At 43.6% G+C, this 24100-nt stretch overlaps 2 protein-coding genes and 1 long non-coding RNA gene across 10 annotated transcripts in view; 1 reads left to right on the top strand and 2 right to left on the bottom strand.

Moving 5' to 3' along the window:
* DNAI1 (dynein axonemal intermediate chain 1) overlaps positions 1-23335 on the bottom strand; it is a 143652-nt gene extending 120317 nt beyond the window's left edge. For 3 of the 4 annotated variants that reach the window (XM_040542104.1, XM_040542105.1, XM_040542107.1), the window contains exons 1-8: positions 23228-23335; positions 13103-13171; positions 11093-11191; positions 10057-10137; positions 8351-8474; positions 6820-6899; positions 5601-5759; positions 3691-3750 (exon numbers count right to left, since the gene is read on the bottom strand). In XM_040542104.1, the coding sequence (XP_040398038.1) occupies positions 3691-3750; positions 5601-5759; positions 6820-6899; positions 8351-8474; positions 10057-10137; positions 11093-11191; positions 13103-13171; positions 23228-23260 (705 nt within the window). In that variant the 5' untranslated portion in view covers positions 23261-23335. The remainder of the gene's footprint in view (positions 1-3690; positions 3751-5600; positions 5760-6819; positions 6900-8350; positions 8475-10056; positions 10138-11092; positions 11192-13102; positions 13172-23227) is intronic. The other variant, XM_040542106.1, reaches the window with a different exon arrangement.
* Positions 18269-23022, bottom strand: LOC121062293. 2 transcript variants are annotated; one of them, XR_005815504.1, is made up of 3 exons: positions 22533-23022; positions 21750-21963; positions 18269-21255 (listed from the first exon to the last, which is right to left on the bottom strand). It is a non-coding gene; the product is annotated as an uncharacterized LOC121062293 (long non-coding RNA). The 2 variants fall into 2 exon arrangements; XR_005815503.1 differs by having other exon boundaries at positions 21750-21886.
* A 116-nt stretch (positions 23336-23451) lies between the features above and the next one.
* The window catches only part of FAM219A (family with sequence similarity 219 member A), a 98579-nt gene continuing 97930 nt past the window's right edge, over positions 23452-24100 (top strand). For 2 of the 4 annotated variants that reach the window (XM_040542109.1, XM_040542108.1), the window contains exon 1: positions 23453-23662. In XM_040542109.1, the coding sequence (XP_040398043.1) occupies positions 23603-23662 (60 nt within the window). In that variant the 5' untranslated portion in view covers positions 23453-23602. Of the gene's footprint in view, positions 23663-24100 lie in introns of all 4 variants that reach the window. The other 2 variants (XM_040542111.1, XM_040542110.1) reach the window with 2 other exon arrangements.

Raw genomic sequence — 24100 nt, 5'->3', positions numbered from 1 at the left:
GCCACCTGAGCACACTGCTGGCTCATATTCAGCCGACTATCAACCAGTACTACCAGGTCCTTCTCAGCCAGGCAGCTTTCCAACCACTCATCTCCCAGCCTGTAGTGCTGCTTGGGGTTGTTGTGCCCCAGGTGCAGGACCCGGCACTTAGCCTTGTTGAACTTCATACAGTTGGCCTTAGCCCATCGGTCCAGCCTATCCAGATCCTCCTGCAGAGCCTTCCTACCCTCGAGCAGATCGACACACGCATCTAACTTGGTGTCATCTGCAAACTTACTGAGGGTGCACTCGATCCCCTCGTCCAGATCATCAATAAAGATATTAAAGAGGACTGGCCCCAGCACTGAGCCCTGGGGGACTCCACTAGTGACCGGCCTCCAACTAGATTTGACTCCATTCACCACAACTCTTTGGGCCTGGCTATCCAGACAGTTTTTAACCCAACGAAGCATATGCCAGTCCAAGCCATGAGCAGCCAGTTTTTTGAGGAGAATGTTGTGGGAAACGGTGTCAAAAGCCTTACTGAAGTCAAGGTAGACCACATCCACAGCCTTTCCCTCATCCACTAAGCGTGTCACTTTGTCATAGAAGGAGATCAGGTTCCTCAAGCAGGACCTGCCCTTCATAAACCCATGCTGACTGGGCCTGATCACCTGGTTGCCCGGTAAGTGCCACATGATGACACTCAAGATAATCTGCTCCATGAGCTTCCCTGGCACTGAGGTCAAACTAACAGGCCTATAGTTCCCCGGGTCTACCCTCCGACCCTTCTTGTAGATGGGCGTCATATTTGCTAGCCGCCAGTTGACTGGGACCTCCCCTGATAGCCAGGATTGCTGATAAATGATGGAAAGTGGCTTGGCCAGCTCCTCCACCAGTTCTCTCAGTACCCTCGGGTGGATCCCATCCGGCCCCATCGACTTGCGTACATCCAAGTGCTGTAGCAGGTCGCCAACCATTTCCTCGTGGATAGTGAGGGCCACATCCTGCTCCCCATCCCCTTCCACCAGCTCAGGGTACTGGGTATCCAGAGAACAACTGGTTTTGCTGCTAAACACTGAGGCAAAGAAGGCACTAAGCACCTCAGCTTTCTCCTCATCCCTTGTAACTAAGTTTCCCCCCATATCCAGTAAAGGATGGAGATTCTCCTTAGTCCTCCTTTTGGTGTTGATGTATTTGTAAAAACATTTTTTGTTATCTTTAACAGCAGTAGCCAGATTGAGCTCCAGATGAGCTTTGGCCCTTCTAATTTTGTCCCTGCATAGCCTCGCAACAGCCTTATAGTCCTCGTGAGTGGCCCGCCCTCTTTTCCAAAGATTATAAACCCTCTTTTTTCTCCTAAGCTCAAACCACAACTCTCTGTTCAGCCAGGCTGGTCTTCTTCTGCGCCGGCTCGTCTTTGGACACATGGGAACAGACCGCTCCTGAGCCATTAAGATTTCCTTCTTGAAGAGTGCCCAGCCTTCCTGGATTCTTCTGCCCTTCAGAACCACCTCCCAAGGGACTCTGCCAACCAGTGTCCTGAACAGCTCAAAGTCAGCCCTCCAGAAGTCCAAGACAGCAGTTTTACTGGTCCCCTTCCTGGCTTCGCCAAGAATAGAGAATTCTACCATTTCGTGGTCACTTTGCCGAAGACAGCTCCCGACCACCACATCTCCCACCAGTCCGTCACTGTTTGTGAACAGAAGGTCTAGCGGGGCTCCTCCCCTGGTAGGCTCTCTAACCAGCTGCGCCAGGAAGCTATCTTCCATGCTCTCCAGAAACCTCCTAGACTGCTTTCTCTGGGCTGTGTTGTGCTTCCAGAATATGTCTGGGAAGTTGAAGTCCCCCACGAGAACAAGCACTGACGATTTTGCAACTTCTGCCAGCTGCCTGTAGAACTCGTCATCCGTCTACTCATCCTGGTTCGGCAGTCTGTAACAGACCCCCACCAGGATGCTTGCCTTGTTGGCCTTCCCGCTGATCCTAACCCATAGAGACTCAACCTTATCAGTCCCAGCCTCAAGTTCCACAACATCAAAACACTCTCTAATATAGAGAGCCACACCACCACCCCTTCTGTGCTGCCTGTCCCTTCTGAAGAGCCTATAGCCAGTCATTGCAGCACTCCAGTCATGAGAGTGGTCCCACCACGTTTCCGTGATGGCAACCAAGTCATAGCCTGCCTGCTGCACGATGGCTTCCAGTTCCTCTTGTTTGTTACCCATGCTGCGTGCATTAGTGTAGATGCATTTCAGTCAGGCCACTGCCTTCCTCTTAGTTTTCAAACATTTCAGGCAAAATTTCAGCAACAGCCTGGTTATCTTAATAGCTATATATTCTCCAACTCTAAGGTCACCTCACTGTCGGAAAGGGAAAGGGAAAGGGAAAGGAAACTCCAGCTGAAGGGATTGAAGATCTCAGACCAATTACTCTGTGATTTCAAGTTCAGAAATAAACTGGGTTATAGTCTTCAGCTTGACAGAGACAACTTCCCTTCCCCTCCTATCGCTCGCCTACAATAGCATTTTAGTTGCTGTCATTACTTAATTCCTTCTCTTGGGTGTTCCTGTCATACACTGATAACATTGTCTGAGACAAGATTTGTATCAGTGATAAACACAGATATACTTTGTAAGCATCTGTGAGAAGCAATCAGCAGAATTGGCTGTATTCCCTTGCCAAATAAAGCTATAGCATGTTTCACATGTAAAATATCATGCAGAATATTTTTTTCATACTTTTAATAGATGGAGGAAATAATGTAAAACAATTGTGGAACAGTTCTTCATCATGAATAAAGAGGCACTTTCCTACTACCTAAAACAGCCCCAAGTCTATTTTAACAGGCTTCGAGTGAGGACCTTCCATGTGTCTTACGCTATAGTTCTCATTGTGTTCAGCTTCAGGCTTTAGAAACCTGTTGACTGCTTTCCCATATAGCTAAGTTTAGACCAAAATAAATAAATAAATAAATCTGTGTATATCAAATCTTGACAACACTCTCAGAAACTTCATGAACCCCTGTAAACTCCCTGCTGCAGGAAATCTTCAGAGGTTTCTATTCTGTATGCACAGTGCTCAAAGTGGAGATTGCAACAGACATGTCATGTATATTTTTTCATTATTTTGTTCTTCCACTTTGAGAGAGCCCATTAATCCTGCCTCTGATGGAGGTGTCCTGCAGCTGACCAGGTAGTGAATGCTGGGTCACAGCTCCTCCTAAATGACCAGCTTAACCCCATGCATTGATGGAAATTCCTCAACAACAGTGCAGTCCCCACTCAGAGAGCTATATCCCAGGAGGAGTCAGTGCCCGCAACATACAGCTGCAGTTGTGTCCCTGTTCCTGTAGAGTTCAGCTGCATCCCAGTTCTTGCTTAGCCCAGACCCATTTTCACAGTGTGGTTCCCTCTTTCCATGCCTTTAAGACTCTCTACAGCAAACTGTCCAGGGTGGCTCGTGATCAATCAAAAGCAGCTAAACAGAAACTTTTGACCTTAGAAATATAAACCATTAGCTAGTTCACCCATAAAGGCAGAAAACATGGCCATGTTAACGTGCTCTCAGATTTAAACTAGAGATCAAAGCCCCAGTATGGGAGGTCATCCAAGTGCAAGGATGCAAAGATAACAGTTTAGTTTCTCCTTTCTCGTATCTCATTTTCCTATGTATACTCTAAAGAAAACTTATGCAGTCAAAAGGATATACCTGGTTAGCAGTGGCTGAAAAGTTTTTACAAGGTGTAGGCTCCGATTGACATGCTCTTTCCTAAATAAAAATAAAAATAATAATTAAAAAAAAAACAATAAAGAAATGTAATTTTTGCACTGAGACTCTTTACAACAACATAGTCCAGCTGTGGAATCCAGCCGCCTTCTCACAGCAGATAGTTAGAATAATATTGATCTTGGGTTAGTTCTGCATTCAAGTAATTCCCAGAGCACTACACAAAAATTACTGGTTATCATGCAAATCCACATAGATTTTCTGTGGACCAAAAGAAGGTCCACAAGACCATCTTCATTTTTTAAAACTTCTTAGAATATTTAATTTCAGTATTTTATTTCAAAGGTGTTGAAATGGTTTGTTTCAGCTCTAACATTTGAAACTTTGTGCTACTAGTTATGGTATCTGATATCCTACCAAATTTGAGAAGTTTTGACCTAAATATTAAAATCCCAGCTTGGTACAACAGTCAAAACAAAATAGCTGAACAGAATAATAAACCTACAAATAACTCATTTGATCCTACTGTAATAATATCTTCATCACCCTTACATCAAAATTTGAATGAACTTAATATATTTCTGTGAAACTTTCATTTCATGGAACAGCATTTTTGTTCATAAAATTGTTGTGTCAGGACATTTTTAAGAAGCTGCCTGTAGCATTTCACTGACCTCTGAAATCAAGTAGTCTCAGAGGTGGAAACTACACATTCTGTACATTGAACAACAGTACTTCACAGATATTTAAGGGCTAGATTCTGCTTTCAAAGACAGAATCACACAGATGCACAAAAGCCTCTCCCAGTGAAATGAATGGGAAGTAAATATGCAGAGGTGGGGACAGAGAAATAACAAATTAACTAACTAATAACAAACAGAGAAATAACTAATTCTGTGGCCTCTAAACAGATTTTTGAAAGATGCAGAAGACTGCTCGGACTTTGCAGCAAGTACCCCATTATTGTATGAATTCTCCTGAGATCCTCCATCTCTACTAGTGAGTAGAGTTGATATGCCATCTAAGAGGTTAGATCTCTTCAAGGTCATCAAATGCAAAGGACCATCACTTGAGGTTGCAAGAAGGCAGTCAGGCTCTCTGGGGAAGCTGTATATACTCTGATTCCAGGGCAGCAAAGGAAACACATGATTTTTTCCTCTGAAATGCACCTCTGACTCAGAAGGCTCCTGTTTGAGGTCTGGACTGGGGGCCAGCCTCACTGGTATTGCTCAATCAGGAAGCCCCATGAAGACATACTCACTAGGAATGGCTGTGGGCTCAGCAAAATGTTTAGGAAAACAACACAGTCTTGGGTCTGTACTGATCAGAAAGTACATGCACAGAGCGCGAGGGATCTGTCATGCTTACTTGCATCAGTTACTGTTGTACCTGTGCTTAACACAAGCTTAAGAACTTTTATCCCTCTGATATAGGGGCAGTTATTATCCTTGCTCCATAGACAAGAACTGAAGTACAAGGCCATAAAAAGACTCTGTGGTAAAAGGAAACTGAATTCAGGGATTCCAAGCCCTCAGCTGCTACCCTAACCATTGCTCTCTATATTTTCTTTTTCAGATGAGAAAATAGACATTGAAAATGATATTTCCAGGTGGAGGTGTAAGGATTTACAGTAGCACCAAAACTTTTTGTAGGCTGTCCAAAAGTCCATGAGGCAAGAATTTTTCAATCAACATTTTTACTACCCTTACTGTTTTACCATAGTCAAATATTGTTTTACCATAGGAGAAAAAAAAAGTAGTTTTTTTTTTTTCCCTCCTAGCAGTATTTACAAGGATATTGTGTAATATGACACACAAACACTGGTGGTCCATATGCCCTCCCCAAGGAAAGATCCTCCTCTGTCACTGAAGGAAATTGTACCAATAACGTACCCTCAAAGGGTTGTTGAGTGTCTTTGAAGCTCTCTCAATGAAGTTGAACTGGTTTGCAAGCTTCTGCTCCTTCACTCTTGGGGGAGGAGGCTCTTCTGCCTCTGCTGCTTCGGCTTCTTCTGCTGTTCCTGCCTCCTCCGCCTCTTCTTCTCCTGCAGCCTGAAAGAAAATAGAGCAGTAACTCCACCCTGAAAAGACCATACGTCTCCTTCCTTCTTCAGAAGCACTTCTTCACAGACTACTGGAATTCTGCTGCCTACGAGAAAAGACTGTTATTGAAGATTCATGGGTCAGTAGTGAAATAGGCAAATAAGTGAGTAAGTCCAACCATGGCTGAGAGGACATGGTACTGAAGAAATACCCCATTGGAACAGGTAGGGTTACATTACAGGGAAAAAGCTGTTTCAGCTAGATGGCAATGTTGGCACAAATTCAAATGGCTACAGGTTGACAATGGAAAAAATTAAGATTGAAATATTTGAGATGGAAATCAGGAAACATCTAGCTATCGGAGCAAGGAGATCCTGCAACAATATCTAATTGGGAAGATGGAAGACCAGTAACTGAAGTTACTTTAAAACTGAGCCTGATATGAATAGGATAACATAGCACAACTGCTTTTGATAAAAAAAATTGGACCCAAGGACCAGAAGACTGTATTAGAGTCCCATTACTCTGAGTTTTAATTTCCTTTCTAGATAGTCAGCTTTATCTGAAACTAGTCTGAACTTGATTACAGGGCCTGACACTATGTGGGTAAGAAGAAACTTCTTAGAGCATACTCCTTTCCCAATCAGCCAACTGCTTTTAAGTCAGGCCACTCTTTAATTCAGGTAGTTATGCCTGCTGCTTTCATTCCTTTACACTTTGTTCTTAACCAGTTTACCTTTTAGGGAAGTTGAGATTTCACATGTTGTCCAGAAAGATTCCAGGTACCAACAAATTACACTCTATCTTGATATAATATCTGGATGAAGGCAGACCTAGTGTGTAGGGACCTGTCATCTCCATGTACACCTTCTCCAAACTGAAGAAAGGCAGGAGTATCCCAGCTGTTTAGTAGAAAGTGCAGGATCTCAGCTACAGCAGAGACATCTCAGGAGATGTTTCAAGAATAAATCACATAAACTTCTCAGCAAGCCCATTTTACAATAAAGTGAGTTTCAAATCTAATATTAAAAATAAAGTGGACAGCTCTCAGATGACTTTGGAGCATTACCTGAGTATCTTCTGTACCTTCTTCATCTTTAATCTCTGTCTCTTCAGATATTACTGCAGAAGTCTCAAGAGAAGCTTTTTCTGATGACAAAAGGGATAAGTGAATAAACCCAGGATAAAAGGACATATTATCCCATATTCTGCAGACTCTTCTATCTTTTGAAGTATTAATTTACAGATGCATCCTTTTCTACTGCTCTCTCATGAGACAACACAGTAACCAATTCCCAGTTTGCAGGGTGATTGTTTGCTCAAAGCCACGGAAGGAGACAATGTTATTATTAGAATTAGACAGCAATAATTCTCACTGAACTAAATCAAAAATCTGATTTCCACTCAAATCAAACTTCTGAAATCCACTTCTGATCCAAGCAGCTTTGTTTCTGAGTATCCTTTCAGCTCTGGACCTTTCTGCCCTCCAAAAATGTCTGCAAATACATATAACCACAAAGAATGCTTACAAGGTACAAAAGAGTTACAGTGTGATTTGTTCTTATTTATATGGATAAAAAATGAATATACTAGCTTCCTGCTGGGTTAAACCATAACACCATATTGGAGAATGATGGATGTCTACATTCCAATCACAGCCTTGAGTGTGTACTGATGCTAACATCAAGCTACTCCGAACTAGTTCAGAAACTACAAAAAGCACTACCAACAACAATCCATGTTTTCATGGCAATGAAAATTCTATTTACCACTTTGTCGTACTTCAAATCACAATGCATATTTTGTGAAGTATAAAATAAAAGAGGCACTGTCCCTCTGAGGCCACAGGTAACAACTATCCTCAGGAACTTATGCAGTGGTATTATTGTGCCTGACAGTTACCGCCTTGAATGGACACTCTTTGTGACACAACTTTTCCTTTTGCAAACAGCCAAAATACAATGAAATCATTAAACAGCATTTCCCTCATGAAGATTCAAACCGAGAACTGTTTACTGACAATGCAGCTTTTTAGTCTCTGATTAAGGTATCTTTCTTGACTGAGAACCTATGAATGGCAATACTAGCTTAAATCAAAGGTTCAATTACCTCAATATCATATAGCTCACATTGCCCAGAAGTAAATGCCCTGGTAAGACAATAACAATGGGTCAAGTATATGATAGTTTCCTGAATGCTCACCCTGCCTCCAAATATATCTGCTTTAAGATTTTAAGACTTTAAACAATGGCTTAAACTTTCAAAGCAGGCTAAGGAGTTTAGATGTGTTATGTCCAGCTAATTGTAGTGGTAGTGGAAGATGATTAGAGACACCAAATAGCTTTGAACTTTTTAGTGGGTGGTGTTAACGTTCACCTGGCTCCAAAAGCATGCATTGTTTTCTACACTGTGCAAACATTGTCTGATTGTTTGTTTGTTTTGTTGTTTGTTTTCTTGCTGTTTTTGTTTCTTTAGAAAGATGCAAGCCAAAACAGGAGCTGTTCAATTCTATGGTCATGAAGTACGATCACTCCCTTATGCTTAATACATGGTACCAGTGCCTAGCTGAAAATGATTGTGGTTTCAGATAATAAACCAACCTGATACAGCAGATCTCATACTCTGTCGTCTGCCTTCATCTGAATCTTTGAGGATCAGGTTTCCATTCAAAGAGAAGTGAATGGCTGTTTGATCTACATAGCCTATTGGCTTGTATGCTCGTTCCTAAAAAAAGGAAAAAAACAACACAACCAGCATGGAGAAATGTATTTTTTAAACTAAACATACTGTGTAGCCTAAATTGCTAAAGCTAAAAAGCTCCATACTGATAAATATATGTTCACTGTTAACATTTCTATGTTGAATTCCCTCCAGCAGTTATTTATAGTTCAGGACACTGAAAGCCACAAATTAAAAATATGAGGAAAAGAACCAAGAAAAAGAAATCTCTACTTTTCCACCACTACCACAGTAAGGGAGTTTAAATATAGTTCTAGTACATCTCTACTGCATAGCACTCCCTAAGAGACTTCAGCGTCCTGTTGTGATGAGATCCATGAATGAGTTGTCGTACCTATACAAGAGCAGCACCATACAGAGAGAGCAGCTCTGATCTGGAGACAGGGCAGGCACTTAGTACAGTGCCCAGGCTTATAAGCACTGCACTAATTCAGCTATTTGAAGCCAGCTTTATTGGCACTTGCTTGTAGATCACTGTACAGTGCAGTCATACTCTTAGGCCTAAACCATGTATTAAGACTATGAGCTACACCTAAAAGCAATCAGAAGCCACTGCAGACTGCAGATGTTTCAATAGTTTATTCGTAAAAATATGACTGCTTCCTGTACCAATGACAGCATAGCAGTGAGCCCACTTCATTCACTGTGGAGGATTTGACAATAGATATCATTCATCACCTGTTTCCATCCCATAAATATGAAAAATAACAACTCCAAGTAGAAGAGAAAAAAAGTGACATTATTTGCTTCCATAAGACTGATTTTGTTTCTCTGGTGAACTAACGTAAGTGTTGGTCAAACTAGTTAAAGAAGTATAGAGATGAGACAGGCTAAGGACAATTTCACCTGGTTGTCTATTCCCTGCATAAGACTGGAGATAATCCAATGTCAGAGCTGAAGGAGCTGTCCCTGTGTGCTCTCATTTCTTCCTCAACCCTTCCAAGGAAGGGGTGGGAGGCAGAGTCATCCTTCCTCTCTGGCCCTGCAGCAGCCTATGCTGCCAGCTGTACATGCTAGCTGGAGAATGCTGTTCCAGGGTAATGCAGCATATGCTCTGCACACGGAAATGTGAAGGTGTGACTCTTGAATGTTTCCTGGCAGTCTTTGATGCACCCTCCCCTGTTCACTCCTACTCATCATGAATAGAGCTCTTGTCATTGATTTCACAAAGCACATTTCTGAGCTCTACTATAACACAAACAAAGAATCTTGATGTGAGGATACCGAAGCCCAACTGTCTAACAGACTGAATCAAACACTGCCTTTTGTCTTCTAACCACTGCTGAATGAAAAAAATATTGCCTGAGATTAGCTGCACCAGTTATGTTCACTGCCAGAACTTGCTGACTTATGTTATCTCCTGCTTCTGAATATATATGTCAATGCTTTTATGCTTTTACCCTCTGCAAAATCCCTTTAGGAACCATTGGCAGTAAATATGTAATAAGATGAAGCCACATTAAAGAGAAATTTACCTGGTTATAAATAAAAAGAAAACACAAGAATAGCTAATTGCAAAAAAAAAAAAAAAAACTCATCTTGGTTTTACAGGTCACGCCACACTTACTTTAAAGCTGTATCTGACAATATTCTGGGGAGCATGGGGATTATTAGCTGTCAGAACACGTGTAAATTCCTCTTTTAATTCCTTTGGAAGAGAAAGAAAATAGTATCATAAATAAAATTCCACTCCTAATGCAACATAGAACATTAGAAAATCACCATCTTCTTTACACTCAGTTCTAGTACGTTTGGTTTGCTGCAAATACCCCACTTGCAGATCGTGCCTCCACTAGACCAGTGGTGGGAGCCAAGGTAACTCAAAGTGAAATCAAGAACTGTCACATTGCTTCCTATTGTAGTACTTCAGTGGGGTTTCTGGTCATGTTAATTTTTATCTAAGCTGTCGTAGCACTTGAAAAATGCTAGCTGCATTTTATATGGCAATAAAGCACTATCTAAAGTCTAAAGCACTATCAAAGTCTATCTTGAAGCACACACATTCCAAAAATACGGTAAACACTCAGCTCTGTAGCATTACTTGCAGGATCAACTTACTAAACAAAAAACAGTGCTGGTGTCAACTGCCTTCACTTTTTGAGGAGGGGAAATAATGTATACCTTCCCTTTGAGAGCTATTCGGAGGACAGGCAGCAACACTAAAGCTTTATACAGCAGTGAGAAGAGAGAGACAACTGCAGTCAGAAGGGTGACCACCTGCAATCCCAGTAAACTCAGATGAAAAGAAATGGCCTTAAACTACAGGACCTCTCTCTGTCCTGTGCATCAGACTACCTCTGGCCTCTGAAAAGCTCAGGACTGGCTCTGAAGTCCTCATTATTTGAGAGAAGCCCTGGCCCCGTTCTGCTCTCAGATCAGCACCATACAAAGATACTTTGCCTTAAGCCCAGAGCTGTGTTTCAAAGCACATTCTCCCTGCTTTCCTGCTGAAAGCCATTCTTGTTCATGCTGCAGATAATGTACATAAGTACTAGAGTCTTACTCCTGAAGAAGTTCCTCCAAAACAAATGGGTAAGAGGTAGGCTTCAGTGTATGGAGTTTTGCAGACATCTCATGACAACTACAGGCTCTGTTTTACTCACAGCTTCAGTCAACTCCAGTTGATCTGGGGGTTTGACCAGAGTCTTTACTGCTGTCCACTCATCCGCCCCCTCTCCCACGTCAGTGGACGCATCTTCATCCTAGCACAAGAAAAGCACGGCAATTAGCACACCAAGACTGTGATTGTTTTGCTCATTCCCAAAGCAGCACTTCTCCACCTTGCATGGTGTGAGGAAGACCACCATTTCCCTGTCTACCTGTCCATAGACCAGACCAGATAACCCCAAATGGCAGGCCCAAATTTGCAAATAGTTGAAAGGCTACAGCTGGCAACAGCAGTTCAGTCAGTGGGTTGGAGGAGCTGCTGCCTGTACATAACTCCTGGCACATAACAAAACTGGAGTAACTCCTGTAAACCTCAGAAAACTCCACTTGAATTTCAGTTTAAAAGTTGGCAATTCTGTTTCTCTTGACCATATCATATCCCAAACAAGCCTTACTTTAAAACTACTCAAAGACACAATTCAAGGACCTGCAATTACTTCTGAAGTGTTATTATATAAACTACACATGGAAATTATTTCAAGATATAAAGCTGCAGGGATGTGACTTCTGGAGGAATGTTAACTGTTTTCTTGCAAAGGCCAAGGGGTCTGCACTCCTGCAACAGTGAGAGCTGCTCTCCTGGGGCTGGGCTTGGGTTGATGTCATGATATGATATCATTAACAGGAAAGGGATCACTGCAGGGATGAATTTCAATTACTTGTCATTATAGATAAACCGCTAGAACACGAAGTTGATGATTAAAGTGTTTAGCTGCTGAGGGCAAAATTTCTGCCTCAGTTTGAAATGTGTAAGGAGTTGATTTAAAATAAATCAATCACTCTTTTAAATACAGGTCTCTCAGGTCTATTAAACTTCATAGCCTTATGGAGCTGCCGATGAGTCTGGGGTATAAGTGAAGGCTGTTTGCAGGACCCAGCAAAGCCCTGCTATCTGCAGAGCACCACAAAGGTAAAAAGCACAATGACGTGTAAAAACACGCAGCAGCTGAAAGTAACAGAGAATTTTGCATATGCCAGACACCCAGGGAAATTCACAGGCTGCAACCTTTTTTCCCCCAAGGGGAAAGGGAGCTGAAATGAGACAAGCTGGAAGGAAGGTCAAGCTCTTGGATTCTCAAAAGACTATGATGGCAGAACAGTTGTTTGTGATTTAATGCTACCCACATGAACACCCGCTTGTAGGACATTTATTATACAAAATTCAATGCCAGTTAGCTCAGTGCTGTTTTCTCCAGTGAAGCAGATAAAAATAGCATTACGGTGGTTTGTTGTTGTTGTTGTTGTTATTTGAAAGTAAATACCTTTCCCTTTTTAAAGAGTAAAAAGAGGAAAAATTTTACAAGATTTTACAAATTTTTAAAATGTAATTTTACAAATGTTTAAAATGTAAAATTTTACAAAATTTTACAATTCGTCCTAAGAAGGTGGAAAGCTGTTTATCACAAGGTCTGTTTAAAAGCATACAAACTGTCCTTCCTCCACCCATACTAATGGAGCTAAACCCACCTCAGCTCACCCTGAGGTAGATGAAGTAAGGGTGTTCTTCTAAGCACTTATTTGCTTACCGGTGAAAGAAATACCATGAGTTTATCAGTCAAAAATTAATGCTGTTTTCTCTAATGCTTGTATTTCTATGTTAACTAAATGAATCTGGGGTATGTTTTGCATTTTCTAACCAGAGCAGGCAGTTTTCTCACAGTCAGCGTCAGCTTGTATTTTGGAATTTACATCACATACATTTTTTCTGTCTTTTCATTTTGCAGTTTACTTAAATCGTTGCTTTGTTTTAGCTTCCATTTTTATTCTAACTTGCTAGTATAATTCCCTTCTCAACAGAATATTCCAGAGCAACCCCTTATTGTTAAGTCAACTGGAATGTTACCAAATCCGTGAAACATGCCATTGTTCCACAAGAATCTAGTCTGCATCTCATAGATAAAGAAGGAAAAAAAATTTTTTCAAAACACTTGCGTTTGCAATCTTACCCGTTTTTTAGATACAGCTTTAGCAGGCCTCGGTGGTGCTGCCTTTCCTCCTGAAGGTCCACTTTGGCTCTGAAGCAAGAACATACCCAACATAAACCTTTAAAACATCTTGTTCCCTAATTTAACCAAAGCAGAATATAACTTTAATGTGTTTGATAACGTTTGCTGTAATGGTATGCAACAAAAGTCAAATATACCAGTATTTTTTCCACACATCATCTGAATGAAAGGTAACCACGGACATAATATAATAGTTTAACAGCATGGAGAAATGCTGTGCTCTGTCCTTCTTACTGCTTATTTGTGATACAGCCATATGTCCACACCCTGGGTCCTAGTGCCTTACTCAAACATATCAGAGAGACTGTTCTTGCCCCACATGTTTGCAATGTCACGGTGAGGCCAGAGAGAGCAGATGAACACCTACAACGAGATGAGTACAGAAAAAACATGGAAACCATTGATAAACAGCTGGAAAGTCAACCACTGCCAACCTCCCTCAGTGCATCCCAGCAAAGAAATATTTTAAAATAGACTTTAAGGAAAACAATAATATAGTTGTTTGCAGGGAGCCTTATAGCATAACTCTAGAGGAGGTTGCCCAGAGATTGAGGAATAACAGAGGGACACCAGTGACAACTATTTGTTAAGACTTCACAGAAAGTGGGAGAGGAAATGAAGAAGATGCTGAGGGACAGATCAGGGAAGAAACCAGAAAGCAGAGAATGAAGCTACCACATTTCAAGAGAAGAACTGACGAACAAAGGAGAGGACATTAGAGACTTTACCAAGAATGGATGGACCCCAGATAACACCAGATGGGATGGGTGGGAAAAGCAGAGCTGCTACTTGGAAAAAGCATTTGACTTTGTGACAGAAAAGAAGGAGATACTAGAAGAGAAGAGGGAATGAAAACAAACGGGTGGGGGTAAGATCCTGTGTTTATGATTTTCTTTAGAAGAAGATGAGTGTGTCTTTTAGCTCAGATCAAAGGTCCACCTAGCCAAGTATCTCTCTCCTTCAGTATTCAAAAGCAGGTATCTACGGAGCTTTCTTCAGGATGAAGTTTCAGCCTTCAACAGGGAATTCTTAAACCAGAAATGCTCTCCTTTTCATTTCATCCCAGTGGACCTTTTCCTCCTCAAACTTCCTCGGGCATTTTGGAATCCATGCTCACTTTTAGCATGCGCAATTCCTGCATCACAGACCCCCACAGTACAAACACACACTACTGCAAAGAACCACTGCTTGTCATTTAAGCCTGCCACTTGCTGTTTTCATCTCATTTTCCCATTTTTTTCTACTGGAAAGTGTAGCTTTATCCCATTAGCTTTTGTTCATCCCCTCTTCCACATTTCTTACCAATACCTTAAGGAGCACGAGTCAGGAGATAAGTCCTTAAGGATTTATGGACGGGTAAGTCCTTAAGGAACACAGATACCTAGACTCCTCTTACAATTTTCTTTCATTGTAAAAAATAAATATCCACATTTCCCCTCTGTTTCCTACGTATTAAACAATTAAGCACCCATAATGACTTTCACCCAGCACTCCCAAGCCTTCTTGCTAAAGCCCCATTACTTGTTAAGACATGGCAACAAGAATGCAGGAGGAAAATATTTTCAGAGGAGAACAAAGCAGAGAAGAGAAGAGAGACTCAGACTTTGAATGCTGTTTCCCATTGTACAAGCTGTAAGATTGCTATTACTAACAAGGTGTCAGGGGTTTTATTCCAGCAAACGCGCACTAAAAGCAATGAAAAATGAGCGGATTGATACATTTCTATGCCTAGAAAACGTGCCTTACTTTGAAATACAAATTGCTGTTACTGAAATGGACATAATAGAGACTTAGGGCATTTCCTTTAAAATCCCACAGTGGGGTGGCAGCAGAGCATAGCAGGGAGTCTGGAGCCCTGGTGTCACAGCCACTACTCGAACCCCTGGGTTACACAGGCAGCCTGCTTCCCCTTGTTAAGAGCTCAGCAGTGGGCGACATGGCACCCTGTTCTACACGGAAAAAGCTACCTGGGAGTAAGGTGTGATTTAAGCAACAAAATTTAAAACAGAATTTCAGAGGAGAATTTTATTTGGAACCAAATCAGAAATAAACTCTTAATTCTAAACAGGCAACAAAGCCTACTCACTACTACCCTTTGTGAATAGCCTATAAAAGCATTTATCCAGCTGTAAAGGCATTGACAGGGCAATCTGACGCTAATTGGCTTTGGCAGTTGCACACATTTCAATTAACATAATCTGAAGAGCCACAAGGAAATAAATATCTGCAACTGTGTTAAAATCCAAAAGTGACACCGAAGAAAAGCTAACATTTGATTCCAGTGGAAGGAAGCAGCGTAAACCCTGCCCTATCGCCCCCTCCATAAAGGGTTTCCAGGATAGAACATGAGCTCTGGTGTCAAAAAAGCAGCAATAACCAGCACAGCACAGAAGTCAGGAACAATGCAGTAACACAAACAGCAGCGAAACTCAAACCACTGTGAAAAAGGCACAAACCACCACTCTAACAGGGAAATGTGCAGGTCTGGGCTCCTTGCTGTTCTCCCACTCCCACTTCTCTGGAATTCCTTGGCTCAGGAGCATCCTTCCCGGTACAGCCCTTCATGCTTGGAGCTCACTCTTTTAGTCTATCCCCAAGACTTCTTCCAAGCCAGATCAGGGCAGCCCCATAATTTGGTATCGTCATTGCTACCAATGGGCCCCGTGCTGCGTATTGAGTTTGCAAAGCCTCAGGGCTGAGGCTGCTTGGCTTGTTCTGTCTGGACTTTCCTTGGCCTGCCTGCAGCTTTATTATGCTCAGCAGCAGGCTAACTGACCACAGAAAATTGCCAAATTTGCTTTACTTCTTTTATATTTGTACACTACCACCATGGTTTTATGACTGTAACATAATGTAGAGGGAAATACAGGCCTGGTGTGACAAGGAAGACCCTGGAAGAGGTGACCCAGGATATGGCACAGGGAAGTACAGGGATGGGATGATAAGGGATGGGGCACAGGCTTGCGCTGGAGACCCCACAGCTGTAAACATCTCACCAACGGTCAGTTAAAGAAATGCAGACCGGCACACCTGGGAGCTGGACAAAGCTGGCTTCAGGGGTAACAAGGAAAACAAATGAACAAAAGAACAATAGAATAGCAACTAAAAAAATAACATATATAGTAATTTCAGATGCAACGTGGAACATCAGACCAATGAAGGAATAGAAAGGTGTTAAAGTGTGCTAGTTAACATACAAAGAAACCTCAAGTGGGTCTTAGAACGGTGAAGAAGAAGCCATCAGCATGGACATCTTATCGTCCCCAGTGAAGGACCCCAGGTGCTAACAACTCACCACACCATCGCCAAACGCCAAGGACAAGAAAATGAACATGCACCAAAACTAGTGGATCTGCTTAACACTATTATAAGAAGCAAGGTGGAGAACAAACATGGGTCAGTCAAGAACACAAAACCTTTCACACCGCCTGCTAGTTCACGTAATAGCACGAAGCCTTCTGCTGTGCTTGTTGTGGAAAAGGCAGCCCTGATGTTCCTTTCCCTTGGTACGTCTGTGCTTGGTCCTTTTGCTATCCCTTTTGCAAGCTCCTGCTCTCTGAAAATCTTTCCCAAACCAGCACACTGTACTTCCTCGTATTTTTCCTTAAAACTCCTCTCTGCCACATTAGCTGTAAAGTGTCCTCAGCAGCACCCAGGTAGTTGGTGTCTTGACACCACGGCCCAGAATGATGACCACTGTTCCCTCATTTTTCTTTTTACTACATCAATGTGTTACCCACATGCTATTATTTAAGCTGTAAACCATTTGCACTGACAACTATTTCTTTGTTCCAGGTTATTCAGTGTTTGTACAACAGGGGAGAGGTCACGAGTGCGTCCGGCATATGAATAATAAACTATAACTGTGAATCAGCATAATGGTCGTATATTCACCGGCAAGATGCTCATGACGAGGACCGGCCTTCATACACATCTCTAAAATTCAAGCACATTTTTGCTGTTATATAATTAGCTACAGAAGAAGAAAAGTTAACAGGCTATTATTAGGATCTCAAACCAGAAGTATTCAGAAGTTAGAAAATGCAAGAATTAAGGTTGCTGAGGCAACCTTCAATTCATCCCTTTGGGCACAAGCATTACGATATAGGCCTTAATTACATAATTAACACACTTTTTGTGTGTGTGTGTGTGTGTGTGTATTCCCTGCCCCACTTAACCTCTCCCAGGCTTACTAGCATGGGCAGAGTTCGACAGTAAGTTGCTACCAGTATTTTGGTTTATATTGCTCAGCGTCTAGATTTTTTTTTTAAACCTAGCCTAAGTCAAACACCCAGCAAAGAACATTTAAATCCAAAAAGTTCGTTTTTAGCAAATTCTGTATAAAATGAAGATCTTGCCACAGAAAGCATCAAAAGTCTTCATAAATCTTCCTAATAAATGGTGCTACTATACCTGCCTTTAGTAATAATAATTAACAAGAAGAGGAGTGCGAGTAATTATAAGGAATTTATATTAGGAAAAAAGAGACATTGTTGCTAGGGAACTCAGGAATAGGTAGGAGGCACAGAAGAATTGCACGGAGTTTCTCACCTCCAGGTCATCTTCGTAACTCAGACCACCCTGGGACATGCTCCACTGTTCCACTGAAAAATGCTGAAGTGAGAATCCATGCACACCAGGAATGTTCTATTCTGATAACCATCCTACGTTAAATAAATGAACAGCTTATAGCAGTTCCCACAGCGAAAATACATCAGAAGCCCACAACAGTCATAACACTTAAGGATATATAAAACTCAAGTGACTGTTCTTTTCCAGACCTTTCTTCCAGGAGTTGTTTCTGACAGCAGCACCTGGAAATTCCTCCCTGAGCCAGATATCAACTACGCCAGAAGACAGATTGACTATATGACTGCAAAGACTCAGAAATCTAACACGGTGATACAGCTGAAGGGAGGAAATAGCTGAAAAGTGATGCTTTAAATGCCATTTAATTTTCTTTTCCCTTGCCACAGCTCCCTCTAACACAGACAAACCATCAGGAGATGGAAACAGAGGCAAAATCAGGTCTTCAGCAGGAAATTTTCATGTTGCTGACCTATCCAACAAGCATTTATAATCGGATTTTTAGGTTTGATGCTTGGGTTGTCTCCTAACACGTTTGAAGTTATATATATAAAAAATAGGAAAATTAAAATAAGAAGAAATGACTGACCACTCTCCAAAGGACATTGCTCTATCTCAAAAGAGCACTACCAGGCTGGCATTTAGGAAGAGCTATCCTACTGCTGCATCCCAGAAACATGTAATGGGAGAGCAAGCATCAAGGAGTTTCAGTATCTCTTTGATTAAAGTTTTGCCCTCAACACCCTAGTAATGTGCTTCCAGCTTGGCCAGAAAAGAAAATACAGAATCATACAAGACCATCCATTCAAGTCTTGTAAATCTTACTTATTCTACGCACAGTGATTATTATTCTCTCTTTTTGTTGGTGATGTGACAGCCACTAATTGCTGATCTGAGACTCATCAACCAATTTTATACTAAAGAGACAGAATTTTCAGTACCTGCTTTCTTGAATAAATAGCAAAAACTTTGAAGGTTTTTCAAAGTCATCTGGCTTCCAGTCCTGTCTGGCTCTTTCTCAACAGATATTTTGTGTAGCCCTACTTTTTAATTATTTCATCCTCTGCTGCAGGAAACCTCTGAACTGTCAGTGGCAGTGCTGATGGTAAATAAATCATCCTGGTGTTTTAGGAAGCAGAGGTTTACTCTCAAGAGCAAGTGTTCATTTAAGAAGGAGGTCAAACCCTCAATCCGTGACCACAGAAATCCTTCAGGAGAAAATGTGTTCACCCTTCACATTCAGATCCAAGGCCTGCCCTGACTACTCAAGTAGGAGATGCAGTGATGCTACCATGTGTGCTGTCCTCCATCAGGATGAGGTTCCTCGCTGTAGCCTTTGCTGGGCGGTTCCTCTTTCTCCTGTACTGTGAGATTAGACCACCCTTTCCTGACCAGCTCTTGCAACTGGTTGCTGCACATACACAGCAAGGTGAGGAGCCAGACACACCACTATGTGGTAACTCCTTGAAAAACATGAAACGTTTCCCTGTATTGAAAGAGTAAAGTGGGTTGAGCAGATCTGGATTTGCAGATCTAACCTAAAACACCAGAAAATTGGGCAGGGATGATACAGGCTGATTACTCTGCAAAGCTGAACTGTCAGTTCATATTAAGCAAATCTTCCAAAGGCTGAAAATCAATTACATATTAATGAAACACTCATCACAGGGCAATGACGAACCCAGACTACATTTTTTTAAGATCATTAAACAGACATTCCTGCAGCATCTCTGCTCCCCATGCTAGCAGTCACCATAAGACAATCTGACTGCAAGGCTGAGCAATCACAGAATGCTCCAGCTAAGTTTACTTTATCTTCCTGAGCACAGGCATTATCATCCCCATTTCCTCTCCAGCGCAGCACAAAGGTTAACATGTAATCAAAAAAAAAAAAAAAAAAAAGGGGAAGTACAAAGTTGCTTAAAGGATTCTAGGAGGGAAGAGGGAGAATCATCAGAAGAAGTGGGCTTGACATTTCTGTAAAACCATTTAATAACTTCCTGCTGGCTTTCTATTCTTGTTTTGAATCTTAGCAGTCTCAACAGTAAACCACCGCTCAGCACAATGAGCAGAGAAGCACGGCATGGAAACAAAGCCAAAGAAAGCAGAGGGACTTGTTGCCTGCCCTGCAGCAGACTTCCATTTACACGCACTAGGGATGCCAATTTAAGAACTATTTGCCAACATATTTTTAATCTGCTTTGTGAGAGACACTAAACCAAGTGTTTATTTTATATTACATGGACGGTTTAATGCATGTTTTAAGAGCCAACAGGCACCTTAAAAGCCTTTGCTGTCAAAAAGTAAGAACTGATTGCTGACTGCTTTTTGGGAGGGGGTCCCTTTGTCTCTCCTTGACAGCTTGGTGAGCAGCAAAGAAGCCGCTGACATGTCGGTGGGTGCAAGCCCAGGTGTGTAATTAGAAATGCCTCACTGTCCAAATTCAGATGCTTTCCTAACACAGCACAAGTTACCTGTTGCTGACAGCGCTGTTGACCCTATCTGGCAAGTGCCCCCAGTCTGGTTTTACTTACTGAAAATAAAAAGAAGTGTATGCAATGTCAATTAAGGAACCATAGCCAAATCAGTGGGCTCAGCCACAGAGGTACACAGCAGCATGCGGTGCACTCCTCCACTCAAAGAGAAGAAGGGTCACAAAGTGAAGACTTTGAACTCTGGATTCAGCATAACCAACACCTCCAACAGCATACCTGATAACCACATTTAAAATGTTTTTATAAACCTTGAAATTGTTGTCCGCTTTCTTCCACCACCCACACACAGGAATGACACAGGGCTAACATGGTGCTGTCCCCTGCCCTATCAGCAGCTCTCTGCACGTCTTTGTACGTGCCACACAAGTCATTGTTTTTAAAATAATACTGTTCTTCAGCATGTCATACCCAAGACCTCATTTTCAGGGGAGTCGAGAATCTAATTCTTCCATTCACTTCCGTCTGATTCAGAGACATTGGTTTATGTCTTTTCATAATTCTGCACGTTCCCAAAACACGCTGGGGCTCAATTCTGTGTAACAAATTTCTGACCTGAACGGAAGGATGGTATTTAAGTATACAGCATACATAAGTTTTATTATTTACAAAGCTGCATTGGGAACACAAAGATCTGGGCATACCCAATCACTTTAACAGACTTTGAACACTGGAACATTTCTTATTAATGTCCCCAAACATACAAGAGCAATGGTCTAAAGGTGCTTCTAATTAAGGCTCAGATCGAGTCAAACGATTCATCTCGAATTCACTTCACTTCATCTACCACCTTTATCTCTGACGGCCAGACAGCTTTTGGCATATTTTCATCCAAGAACCTGGGAGATTCCATTCAAAGAAGAAGAAAAATACATTGGCTGGTTGGAGGTTGAACTGGAGGCTGAAGTCACTGGGATAAAGAGATAAAGAGCGAAAGAAAGCAAGAGACTCATGTCAGAGGAGAGGGAAAATACAAGACAGGCAGAAGACAGAAGAAGGGCAGGCAACCGCCACCTGTAGGGGAAAAAAAGAAAAAGAATTGATTACAAAGCACTCAAAGAGCCCACAGCCATGAAAGCGAAGGAGGGACTGGAAGTGACACATGGCGAAAGGGAAGAACCTGATACCATTCAGGTAACTGTCTCAGCTTTGAGCACAATCTCAGGAAGAAAATTTTCAAAGGGAAAGCAGTCAGCAATGAAAAACCTACGAGGCAGAGCAGAACAAAGCAATACAAGGGATACAGAGGAATGAAAAGCATGGGGACAGGTGAAAAGAGCATAGTGCTACAGGAGAACTTGCAGTGAAAGGGACAAGGACGGAAAGCCGATGGAAATGATGCTCAGTAGAAAAAGCAGCCTCGCAGGCAAGCAGCAAGCTTCTTTCCGGCCTCTTTATGAACACTGGCAGAGAGGAAGAACATGTCTGAGACACAAGAGCAGGGCCTTACTCATTTGTTTTCAAAAGAGACTTTCTTGACAAGAATTGGGATCTAGACCTTGACTCACCAATTAATTTTACAGTAGCCATCAGGCCTCAGTAAATACCAATCATCGGGCCCCGATGGCGCAGTGAGTCGTGCAAAGGTGCAGCCATTTACTCCTGTGACTCTCCAAGCCCCGGTGACATGGGCTGTACTTTAAATCTGTGAAAATGAGACAACAGCCTCTGGCCTCCAGAGCCAGCTAGTGATTCACACAATTCCTCCACTGCAAGAATATTCTAGTCAATGAAACTACACGAAACAGCAGTCAGATTTAACAAGCACAGACAAATATAGGAAAGACAGTACAGGACAAGTTAAAATTATTTTAAGTAATTGTAATTAAAGTTATGTGAAAAGCCAAAAATCCAAAGAGTTTAAACAGTTTGTGATGTTTCAAGAACTTTAAAATACAAAGAATGTCTTTACAGCACATTAATTAAGTTTTTCAACTAACATGTGAATCAAAGCCTATCCATTTCAGAATATTTGAGATAATGGTTAATGAAAGTGACTAAAAATGTTTATGTGGAAATTCTGAAAGTAAAAGAAATTGGGATTCAGAGCACGCATTTAATCCCAAGTTTAGTTTATACCATCATTATTAATGTGTTTTACGATTTTAGCATAAACATCTTTATTATCTAGGATGGAATGTGGTCTTCGGTTCTCCATTTCTGCCCTTCGCAGACTTCATAAAGCCTTTGCAACTTGACAATTGCAAGCACTTTTTAGTGGAAGCATTATGCATGTCACAGAGATCCCCTCTCTTTCTCTTTTCTGCTCTGAAGCCCCGAAGCCCTCTTACCACACGTGCAGGAACAACCAAGAGGCTTCAAAGACACCAGCCCTGTGCAGAACCATGTCAGCACGCCTGGGTTTGAGGCGCTAGCCCTCAGTTGGAGGTCCACCACCTCTCGGCTCTGAGCCCTCACGCCTGTCCTTCTTTCTTACCTTCAGCTTTCCCTGGTCAGTTACGGCATTTCTGGTACGCGCTCTGGATGTTGTTGCTTTGGGGTGCTTCCGGACCAGCTATGCTAACCCCTGCCTCCCCCCACAAAGATCAAATCACCGGGACAGGCTGCCCAGAGAGGCTGTGGAGTCTCCTTTTCTGGAGGTATTCTAAAAAACGCGCCTGGACGCCGTCCTGCACAGTGTGCTCTGGGTGACCCTGCTCGGCAGGACTGGGGCTGGACTGGGTGACCTTCAGAGCTCCCTGCCCACCCCAGCCGTGCTGCGACGCCGTGAGGTGACGGTGACGGGGCGCGGGGCGGGCGCTGCTGCTTGGGGACGGGGGACGGGGGACGGGGAGGGGGGGGGGGGGGCCGTTGGGGACGCGAGGACGACGTCACGTCTCCGAGTGACGTCACGCCTCGGGGTGACGTCACGGATCGGGGGTGACGTCACGGATCGGGGCTGGGTGACGTCACGGGTCGGGGCTGGGTGACGTCACGGGTCGGGGCTGGGTGACGTCACGGCGGCGCCGCCCTGCCGCGCCCTTACCTGCCGCTGCCCGTCGCCCGCCTTAGCCGGCATGGCGCCCCTCCGCCACGGCCGCCCCCCCGCCGGAAGTTGACTCCGGCAGCCATGGCAACGCGCCGGAAGCGCTGCCCGCGAGCTATTCCCCCCCCTCCCCCTCCGATCTATTCCGCGCTCTGACCCCGCCCCCTGCACACACACACACACCCGTCCTCATGAATATGCAAATGAACGGGGCGGGGCGGCGGCGGCGGACCCGGAAGCGGCGCGGCTGAGTCACGGCGGCGGCGATGAGGCTGCGGCGGGCGGCGGCGGGCGCGTGAGCCAGGAGCCGGGAGCCCCCCGCCGCCATCCCGCCGCGTCCTCCCGCCCTCCTTCCTGCCCTGCCCTGCCGCCACCATGATGGAGGAGATAGACCGGTTCCAGGTGCCCGCCGTGCGCGCTGAGATGCAGCCGCTGGTGAGCGGCGGGCGGGGGCGCGGCGGGGCGGGAGCCGCCGCTTGGCTGCTGCCTGCCCTCCTCCCCCCCCCCCCCTCCCCGGGGGAACGGGATTGGGATTAGGGAGGGGAAAGCGGGCTGGCACCGGGGCCGTTACATAACGGCCGTCCCCTGCTGTGTCATGGCGGAGGGGAGGGGAGGGGGGGCGGTGGCCGCCCCGAAATGTGCCCCCCTCCCCCACGGGTTGATGCTCGCCGAGAGGCAGCGGGAGGAGAGGGGGGAGGCGCGGCCAGCCCCGGGGGCTGACAGCTGGCCGCCCGGTAGCTCACGGCTGCCTGCGGTCGTGTGGCTGCCTTGCTCTGGCGCCGAGGGCTTGCTCCCGGTGCCGTGCAGCAGCTGCGTGCGAGCCCCGGGGTGTGTGTGTCCGGCCCTGCATCCTGCCTGGCGAACGTCCTCCTC

Source organism: Cygnus olor, chromosome Z (genome assembly GCF_009769625.2).
Source record: "Cygnus olor isolate bCygOlo1 chromosome Z, bCygOlo1.pri.v2, whole genome shotgun sequence".
Taxonomy (NCBI): Eukaryota; Metazoa; Chordata; class Aves; order Anseriformes; family Anatidae; genus Cygnus; species Cygnus olor.
This window is presented reverse-complemented; position numbering and strand designations above follow the sequence as displayed.